The 10,914-nt window shown below is 42.3% G+C and overlaps 1 protein-coding gene across 1 annotated transcript; it reads right to left on the bottom strand.

The window, feature by feature from the left end:
• Positions 1-2,953: 2,953 nt before the first annotated feature.
• LOC146806156 (olfactory receptor 51E2-like) lies at positions 2,954-9,618 on the bottom strand. Its single transcript, XM_085623871.1, has 3 exons — positions 8,699-9,618; positions 4,442-4,503; positions 2,954-3,153 (listed from the first exon to the last, which is right to left on the bottom strand). Exons 1-3 carry the CDS (start codon positions 9,616-9,618, stop codon positions 2,954-2,956), a joined length of 1,182 nt encoding a protein of 393 aa, XP_085479997.1.
• Between the last annotated feature and the right edge of the window lie 1,296 nt (positions 9,619-10,914).

Here is a 10,914-nt window from a genome sequence, read left to right as displayed (position 1 = left end):
CTGTGACAAAGTAAAAGGGAGACATTTTGGAAGCGGAGTGCTTAGAATTGTTATACGCGAACTCTGCTAAAAGGAGAGCTTGGACCCAATCAGGGGTAGTGGTGCTAATCAAACACCGAAGAAACTGCTCTAGGGTTTGATTGGTTCTCTCTGTCTGACCATCTGTTTGCGGATGGTAAGCCAAAGAGAGCCGATGGTCTATATGAAGTCTGTTGCAGAGGCCTTGCCAGAATTTGGATATGAACTGGGGTTCTCTATCTGACACAATCACAGAGGGCAAACCATGCAATCTTACTATGTGTTCAATGAATACCTCTGTGAGCTCTTTGGCCTTAGGGAGTTTCTTGGGAGGAACAAAATGAGCTGTTTTGGATAACATATCCACAACAACCAGGATGACCGTAAACCCCCTACTAGCTGGTAGGTCTGTGATAAAATCCATGCTGATAGAGGTCCAAGGACAATCAGGAATTGGCAAAGGTTGTAAAAGGCCAGCAGGAGCACAGTGCAGCGATTTCTGACGGGCACATGTGGGACAAGCCTTAACAAAACCGGTGATGTCCTGAGTCATACCCTTCCACCAGAACCATCTCTGACATGTTTGGAGTGTCTTTTCTCCACCTGGATGAGCTGCCATGGGTAAGGTGTGGCACCATTTCATGATCAAATTTCTTGTTTGTTCAGAGGGCAGAAACAGACGATTCTCATGATAAAACAAGCCTTTCACTATTGTGTTCAAAGGATCTGACAACCATTCTCCATGATCCAACTTGAGAAACTCCTGCTCTAGTAGTAAAAAAAATGAGTCAGAATCAACATCTTGTCGCTCTCCCAGAGCTATGATCTTATTCTCTGGGATGATAGGTACAGGAGTCTCTGCTATATACCTGATGTCTCTCCCCAACCGTGATATGGCATCTGCTTTTCCCTTGTTTTGCTCCTGGACGAAAGGTAATAACAAAATCATATTCACTAAAAAGGAGACCCATCTCATCTGTCTGAGGGTAAGGGCTTTGGCAGACCAAAAGAATTGTAGATATCTATGGTCAGAATAGATAGTGATGGTATGAGGAGATCCCAGCAAATAATGGCACCATTCCTGGAATGCCATTTTTATGGCCAAGAGTTCTCTTTCACCTATTGTGTAATTCTGTTCAGCTTGGGACAGAGTTTTAGAAAAGTCGGCTACGGGATGGAGGGTACCTGACTTTACATACCTCTGGGACAGTACTCCCCCCCACTGCATATTGTGAGGCATCTGCCTCTACATAATACGGTTGAGTCTCATCAGCGTGTCTTATGATGGGAGCTGTAGTGAATCAGTTTTTTAGGTCGCGAAAGGCGGTCTCTGCAGCAGAGTCCCATTCAAACGCCACTCCCTTTTTTAGTGACCTTGTTATGGGAGCAACTAGTTCAGAGAAGTGATGTATAAACCGTCTGTAGCAATTAGCGAATCCTAGAAAGGATTGCACCTCTCTCACTGTTCTAGGGCTCTCCCACTTAGTTATAGCAGACACCTTGGTAGGATCGATATGAATACCATCGGGGGAGATAACGAACCCCAGGAAATACACTTTCTGAGCATGAAAGAGACACTTGTCCAATTTAGCGAACAAATGATTGTCCTGTGATCTTTGCAGTATCAGTCTTACGTTCTCCACGTGTTCATGTTCGGTTTGGGAATAGATGCGAATGTCGTCTATATAGACGATGACAAAGATGTCAAGGTATTACCGGAGTATCTCATTCACAAAGGACTGAAAAGCCGCAGGAGCATTGCATAAGCCAAATGGCATTAGGCAGTATTCATATAATCGGAACTTAGTGCGGAAAGCCGTCTTCCACTCATCTCCTTCTCAGACTCGGATCAGATGATAAGCCCCTCGCAGATCAAGCTTAGTAAAGATCTTGGCCTTACGCACCTGATGCAAGAGGTTGGAGATGAGTGGAAGAGGGTATTTGTTTTTTACTGTCACTTTGTTCAGGGCTCGATAGTCCAGGCACGCTCTTAATCCTCCTTCCCTCTTCGGAATGAAGAAAATAGGAGAGGACACAGGGGAGGTGGAATGACAGATAAAACCTTTCTTTAACATGTCCTGTAGGTACTCATAGAGATACTTGGTCTCCGGTTCGGTTAAAGCATATATTCTGCTGACCGGCAGATCCGCACCAGGAATCAAATCGATTCTGCAATAATAGGCCCTGTGCGGGGGAAGCGCTACAGCCTTTACCTCATCAAAGACACCAGCGAATTCAAGATATTCAGAAGGCAAGCTCGGGGAATCAGCGTTAGAGAGGGCGAAACACAAAGGGGCTTGCCATAGGGTAGTTTCCTGATAGCAGTGTACTGTACAATAGGAAGACCGCAGTGTTACTTTTCTGGAAACCCAATCTATATTTGGATTGTGTAGTTGAAGCCAGGGTACACCAAGGATGGCTCCAAAAGTAGGGGTGTCAATGAGATCAAACGAAATAACCTCGGAATGCCCGATGTCCGATAGCATGATAAGATCAGGAGTGTGGTATGCTATCAAACCAGAGGATAACTCGGTCCCATCTACCGCTCTTACTCTTTCAGGTTGAGTTTTAGGAATGAACTCCAAACCAAGAGCCTTGGCTACAGCTATATCCAAAAAGTTTCCTGTAGCCCCCAAATCTATCAAAATAGACATGGATTTTCTGTGTTGGGAGGGCAGAATAAAGACAACGGTAATGGCAAAATGTTTGGGCACCAGAGGCAAAGCGTTAGCTAAGGCATGTGAGATCTGTAACAACAACGAACTTGGAGGAGCGACCTCTAAACTCCCCAAGTCAGTTAGTTTTCCACTGACACAGCAGCACCGGCTCTGACCACAGGATTCTTTAAGTTGGTCTTCGGTTTAACAGGGCATTCCTTAGCAAAGTGTCCTCCTTTGTCACAGTAGAGACATAGATTCAGTTTTCTTCTTTTCTCTCATTCCTCTGTGGATAAGGGGCCTCTTACACCTCCGATTTGCATCGGTTCGCTGGTATCTTTGGTATCTTTCTTTTCACTGCGGGAAAAGAAAAGACGAGGATATTCTCCTCTGGTTTTTTCTCCTTTGCTTTCCATCAAACGATGGTCTAACTTGACCACTAGGTCCATGAATGATGAGCAATCCTCTGGGGGATCCACTATTTGAGACAGAATGTCTTTAAGCTCATCTCTTAGTCCCTATAAAACAGAGAAGTTCTCTTCTCCTCAGGCCATTGCGTCTCAGTGACTAACCAATTGAAGGTGGTAATATAGGTTAGTAGATCCTTAGAACCCTACTTGAGATTGAGCAGTTCATTGTCACTCGCCTGCATATAGGAGTGACGAGCAAAGAGACTTTGCATCCTTTCTTTAAACTGCGATAGGTTATACAGAATAGGATCGTCATTCTCCACCAGAGGTACTGCCCAGAGAGCAGCATTCCCACTTAAATAAGAGATGATGAAGGCTATTTTATCAGCGTCATCCGGCAAGGAGGCAGCATGGCATAGAAACTGAAGATGACATTGGTTCATAAACACCCCATACTTATTACTATCTCCATTGAATCTCTCCGGCATGGCCAGGGGGGTGTGTGGTGGTGTGACTACTGTCACGTTAACAGGGGCTGAAGTAGGAGTAGCGGGCGTAAGTGAGGCAGTTGCAGGGGCTTGAAAATGACCTGGTTGTATGTAACTGCATTTGTGTCTAGGATGTGTTTCTGTCACAGTAGCCTCTAATTGTTTTTGGGTTTTTAATACATCTAATTCAGTTGCAAGGCGTGATTCTCGCTGCGCAACAGTTTGAGTTTGGCTTGGAAATTAACTACGGTAGCCGCCAACTCATTCATGGTGATTTCTGGGTTGTCAAGGGTCAGGGAATCAGTCATAAGTGCGTCAAATGAAGCACCTTTGCTCATCTTCGCTCAGGAGATATGACTTTCGTGGGCTTGGCTTTTCTGTCAGGTTTCCTTGTCCCAGACCAGTAAAACCAGTATCCACGGGAGTGAAGAGATTGTCTAAACACTCCTGTAGGTTATATCTACCTCTAATCACTTAAGCACACAGAAGGAAGACTGATACCCTCAGGGAGTGAAGAGACCAAAAGAACCACCAGGAAGTCAGACAACATGGGGGAACCTCAGATACGGTAATCCTGCATGAAATAAACAGAAGAAACATAAGTCTTAGGAAAGACAAAGAACCATATAGAATCATAGACTTAGAATATGTATGTGAATTAAGGTATATGCTTTCCCAAACTCACCTAAGCAATGTCAGCAGGGGATATTAAGCAGGTCTCTCTCTAAATAATAGGGGCCAACGAAGAGGTGAGGATAATTCCTTTCTTGGATGCACACGCTCCACAAAAAGGCGAGCCAGTGACTTGGTGGAGGTTAAGCCCACAGCACATAGTTCATAAGTCCTTGGGTGAAAGAGTAAAGCCAACCAGTGGATCCAGTAGATGAATATGGCGGTTCCCAGCAGTCAGAACTGTTGACTATAATATGGCTGTCAAAAGGTGAAGTAAAAAAAATAAAAAGGAAGAAATGTCCTTTTCTAAATAGCAGCACGTCTCGCGCTTCCTTCCGAATGTAATTGTTTGCAGGTGTCACTGCTGACGTTGGAGTGGTTGCTATAGTGCTCGTAAGCGCGTACCTGAAGTTATTTACATAAATAAAAATTAGCGCAACTCCGCACTTCCATGAATTCAAAGCGCTGACTAGCACAACCAAAAAACGAAGAGTATTGAAGTTCAAGAGCGACCTCTCGCTCAATAACACTTAGCGCGTCTTCGCGCACCTCGTGAACACCAGCGCTATCATGCGCGGCAGGTCTAACAAAAAAAAAAGACGAGTTTCAGCGCTACTTCGTGCTCTTTCCAATTAGTAGCTGAACAAAGACTGACATCCATACGGAGGCTAATAGAAAGAGGGGAGGCAGTCAGCAGCGCGTCCTCGCACTGCAGAGAGGAAGAGGCGAACAGTCCAGGGAAAAAGCGGCAACAACAGGAAAAGTTCCCCGTGACAGAGGATCTCGTATTACAAAAGGTCGAGGCAGGGGGTTTCGTAATCCAGGCCCGAACTGGCAGCAAAAAGGGGGCGTGGTTCTACTAATGAAAAAAGCCAAGCACCTGATAACGGGCGCTGGCTAACTATATACTATGAGAGGTCAGCTGACATATATTCAGGGCAGTATGGGAAAGCATACAGGGTGGTAACCATCACAACGCATCGTGGGAGTGGTAGTTCCTTGGGTGTTAGTAGTACAGGAGGCCTGGCGGTTGACAGTGAGAAAGAGACAGAAGCAGTGTGCAGGTCACATGCGCATAAAGAGGGAGGACCTGTGTATGCAGAAGACATCCTAAGAAGAGGAGGAAAGCATGGGTTTGAGGGATAGAAACCCCCTAGACATGCACACTGCCTAGTCTTGACTTAAAAATTACAGTCAACATGTTCTGGCTTAATTGGTTACAAAGGCTGCATGTGCTGTGGTTAATGATTGTGGTGTTTATGTTGTAAGTAGTGATGTGGTTAATTCTTATGTGGATAAAGCACCTGCTGCAGAGATCTTTGTGTTCCTAGAACATTACGTGGGATAATAATAATGGTAAACTAATCCAGCACACTTTTCAGCAGTCGCCTTATAGCTCACAGTGAGCTATGAACCAGCATCAAGGAGCTGCATACAAACTGTAAAGCATGTGTTTAGAACCATATTGTTTTTTTCTCATTCTGATATTATAATAAGGCTGATAAAAAGGGCCAATTTGAGTAGTAATACGGGCTACTAGAATGTTGCCCCATTTTAATCTTATGCCGTTATACTCTGAATAGTTAATATCCCCAACTCCAGTAGAATTTACACTTTTCCCCATATTCAGATTAAGTACCAAGAATAGGTAGTTGTGGTCCCTCACTCAATTAGCGTTTACATTAAAATCAGAGATTAATGCCACTAAATCTTCAGAAATCAGAATAAAATCAATAATACTACATTTTCCATTACCATAAAATGTTGGGGGCAACAGATTGGGTGTAGGGTTTATGTCAGTTATTTGATTTTTAGTAAGAATCCTATTCAGAGCTTCACCATAGGGGCTATGCTCAAAATGGGAAATGTATACTCCTTTTTTATTTGTCAGGCTACAAACTGGCCGTCCACGGAACTTACAGGCGACAATCCTAAAACCACCCAGCCAAAGAACTTGCACTGGGTGCTGGAGTTTTAAAACAGAGGCCGGGATAAAATCATCAAGCTCATCAACCACATTAGTTGTTCTTTGGTCAAAGAATTGTAATAGGAATTGATAAGCTGCAAATCGAGAGAAACTAAAATAGATAGATGAAAAATTTGATACCATGAAAAACAACCCAATTCTCCAACTTTCACATCTGACAAATATACTGATATCATTATTGACGTTACCCCCTCTCGCCTTCCCAAAGGGAGAAAGAGTTGCTGGGTTCATGTAAGTTTTAAACCTATCTACTATGATTTTGTCAGTCATCCATGTCTTCTGCTGGCATATAATGCCATGATTGCTGATACATCTTAACCAATGCATATTATTGAGATAATTACATTTGCCAGCGATATTCCAAGAGAGAAAACGGATGCCTGGAAAAAATAGGTGGGCCTCCATCTAGTTATGGGTTTATTGGCTATTTTTGTAGGACACTGACACATACTACTTTTCCTTTTTTTTCATGGAGTCCATCTTAGCCTAGGTTTATATATAGTCTTGAGTCAATCAAGGTCTTCAACCAGACTGAGTGACGAGTATCAATTTCGTGTCTCATTGTTAAAATCCTGTTGTGTGTCCCTACGCAAGGCTGCCCCACCAACAGTCTTATGCTGCACCTGAGATTTTGGCTTATAAACATATCCCAGCACAAGAGCTTTGATACCATCTCTTTTATGTGACAAATATCAGTCATTGCCCACCCATTTGACTCTCCATACTAGTAGAATATCATTAAATAAATCATGTAAGCTTCCAAAATTCCTTTTCAACCAGTGGAGCACTTTTTCTTTGAGATCAATTGTTCAGATTTACCCACAGGCAGGAGCGGGACATTTCTTAAAACCAGCACATAAGGGGTACAAGCTGGAGGTAGATGAATATGGACTGCATTATCTGCACTACTTGAATACACCTTTTTGGTAGAACAAGAAGGGGGCTTAGGTGAAACACTTGCATTAAGATTATTTATACCCCAAGTTGTTGGCTTAAGAGGTTCAGATTTGGCTGATTAAATGTCCTTAGTATGGCCTTGAGTTACACATTTAGTACAATTTGGCAATGATGAATTTACCAACTTGGAAATGGCAGAATTGCCACAATGACTCAACATGTTCGAGATATGAGATTGGCATTCTATTATACTCAGACGATCCTGAATAACTACACAAAAGCAATGAAATTTCTTTTCCAGTTTTTTAAATAAGGAGTTTCATTAAGCAATAATTGTAGATTGCACATTAGGTAAACCCTCCTCTTCACGCGATTTTAAGGAACTTGAGCAGTCCAGAGCCAGGGTCTTTGTTGGGCTCAATAATATCCAACTGGGTGTCATTCACAACACAAGAAGTTTGCAATAAACAAGACCCATCCTTTGCTAGAGTGGAATTGATGGTGGTAATGTTGGCGATATACCCAGACTGCAATGAACTAAACTCTCTTGGGGACCCAAACTCTGATGTTGCTGGGGTTAGAAACTTTGTTTGACCCTGGACTCATCGATCCTCTTCTCCACCATTCCATAACGGATGAGAGGTAATTGGTAATGAAAGGGGTGGTTTCAGGATATTAATGTAGTTCACCTTTAGGTTTAACTCATTTACTCTTACCCATGATTGACGTGTCAATGAAAGCGTTATCCTCCTCTAAAAAACACAAAGAACAAAAAAGTAGATAAGGTATATTTGTGCCAAGAGTGGTGGCCCAAACCTGCCTCATTAAGGCCGTGATGGGCTAAGATGGGCCCACTCTTGGCCTGGTCTTCTCCCGGGCACATCCTGCATGTGTCCCACAAGGCACACAGCTACTCTAGATTAAATACTGCCTCTAGGCCCTCAAGCATCTGTGATGGCATCCCGCAGGGCGTGCAGCTACTGCAGATCAAATCCTTGTGAAAAGAATTTCAGATGTTGACCCGAGAGCCTATGATCATCCAGAGATTTAGGGTTCTCTATATCGAAGGAAGAGCTCTTCCCAAAGCAAGTGGGCCAATTGCTATCCTTCTGATTATTTCATACATTGAGATCAGCCAGGATTTTGTGATGAAATGTCTCTTCAATGCTATTGAAAGAGATAGCATTGTCTCGGCTTCTCATTATACAGACATCTGTGATAAACAACAACAAAGTGAGCTATTGCTCTAGAATTTGTATGTCGAAATTAAATCACATAATGAAAGCCTAAAGTATCCGCATCTCACCATACAGGTAAGATGGCTTTTAGATGTTTTTCGATGAATGTCTACTAAGCCTAGGTCTTATGTCTGGTCTACTACTTGTGCTGTAAATGAAAGTGTTTTCAAGATATGCTTACATGCTCATTGGTTTTTAAACATAAGGTGGAATAACATTTCTGTATAATTGTATTATGGTCATCCAACAATAGGCACACAACTAGAATTTATTAATCTAAATTATAAAAACATATTGATGCCCTGCTGTTTATAAGTAATGTCCACAGAACAATTTTGCAATCTTCAATCGTATCTTACCTGTTTTGATGCCATAAACTATTGGGTTCAAAACAGGGGGCACAAAGAGGTAAATATCACCCATCACAATATGGATTATAGGAAATGAGCGATCCACAAATCTGTGCACTACAGATAGGCCTATTAATGGAACATAAAAGATGAATACTGCCAAGACATGGGATATGCAGGTGTTAAATGCCTTCAGGCTTTCCTTCCTAGAGAGGCCACACACAGTCCTAAGAATCATCACATAAGACAGAGTAATAAGCAGTGAGTCAATTCCCATAACAAAGAGAATGGTGGTTAAACCGTACACAATATTGGGGGTAGTATCTGCACAAGCAAGCTTCATCAAATCTTGATGGACACAGAAGGGATGGGACAGCAACTTGTTGCCACAAAATGGCAATCGTTTAATCAGAAATGGAAGTGGAGCAGAGAGCACTGTGCCTCTGATTACAGCAACCAGTCCAACAGCTAGTATCCTTTGGTTTGTCAGGATGGATGAATGCCGAAGCGGTTGACAAATAGCGATGTAGCGGTCAAAGGCCATTGCCAGCAAGACTGTGGATTCCATTCCTGACAAAGAGTGGATAAAGAACATCTGGATAAGGCATCCACTGAAAGAAATTTCTGCGGCATCAAACCACAAGAGAATCAGTATTTTAGGCATAGTGTTGGTGGCTAGGACTATATCAACGGCAGCCAGTAGTGTAAGAAACAAGTACATGGGCTCATGGAGGCTTCTTTCTACCCTTATGATGTATATGATGGCACAGTTTCCAAGTAGTGCAATGATGTACATTAGGCACAGAGGGATGGCGACCCAGACATGTACAGATTCCATGCCTGGAAATCCTATCAGAATGAAGACGGGTGGGTTGTATCCAGTGTCATTCATTGTGCTCATGATGAGAGAGCAATGTCACACACAAACATTCCCTGGGTTCATATTCTGAAAGAAAATAATAACATTGATTAATTTTATCCTTACAAGCATGCATGGATGATAATTGAATGCAGACCCACTGTATATTCCTCAAAGTTATCTACCTATGATACATGCTAAATCTCAATTTACTAATCAGTCATGTTTACCATAGCTTTCAAATCTAAAATCTTTAGTGAAACTATTTAGGTTGTTTTGTGCTGCTTGCTTGCTTGGTTGAGGACGGGCAGATCAAGATCACCCACATCTCTGTGAGGAGTTATGGTGCATGTAACCATTTTTGAGAACTAATAACAGTATCTGAACTAAGAGCTGGGAATATTTAGGGACAGGTCACAGTTCCCAAACATATACCAAGAAATTAAAAGTGTTGATATATTGGGATTGAAGCATGAGGGGCGAGGAAAGAGATTCAATAAAAGCAAGGGATTATTAAAGGGGAAATGCATGCAACAGCAGGGGAAATAGCAAAGAGGGCTACAGAATACATAGTGTTCTTTACAAAACCAAGTGGGGATGTTAGAGTGGGCTGTTGCTGAATCTCAGTCAGTACAACTGGCATAGACTAGGACCTTGTGCCTGTTTAAACAAACAAAAACAAATCTCTCCAGATCAGGCATACAATCTCTGAGGTTCCTTTGCATCCCTGCTTTGTCCTGTTGTCACAGTTTTTTCTGCCTCTTCTTTTAACCCTTACTGCTTTTCTCTGATCTGTTCTGTGTCGGAGACTGATGATTAAAATTAAGTCCTAGCCCAAAGAAATCAGTGCCTCTGGGCCCACTGGAATCAACCCACTCAAATTAAGTAAGGTTCCCATGCAACAAGCATTGTAGAAGGGGTTGTGTAAGTGTCTGTGGCACAATAAAGTTAAATATGGCTTTATATGTATGAATTTAATCATCAATGGACTGTTTTGCATAATAAATGATGAATGACAAGTTAGTGAAAAGTCAAATTTTGATTTTATCAGAAATTGGCTCAATAGTCACAAAGGATGTGAACCCTTTGCATGTAACTGAGCTGTAATTGTCTTATAACCTAGAACCAAGTACCCCAATTGTAGCATGTGAGCCCAAGGCCTACTCAAGGGACATAGTACAGGCTAGAAATCCAATTTTGCTGACACTCAAAAAAACTCTCACTAAATTATTGCTCAGTCAGTTTCTAAAAAATTGAAAATTACTTCTGTTTCTCACACACTCCTAAAAACTACAAATATGATCATCAGGTACATAACAATGCCTTTGGGGACACCCC

This window comes from Triturus cristatus, chromosome 8 (genome assembly GCF_964204655.1).
Source record: "Triturus cristatus chromosome 8, aTriCri1.1, whole genome shotgun sequence".
NCBI classification, from domain to species: domain Eukaryota; kingdom Metazoa; phylum Chordata; class Amphibia; order Caudata; family Salamandridae; genus Triturus; species Triturus cristatus.
This window is presented reverse-complemented; position numbering and strand designations above follow the sequence as displayed.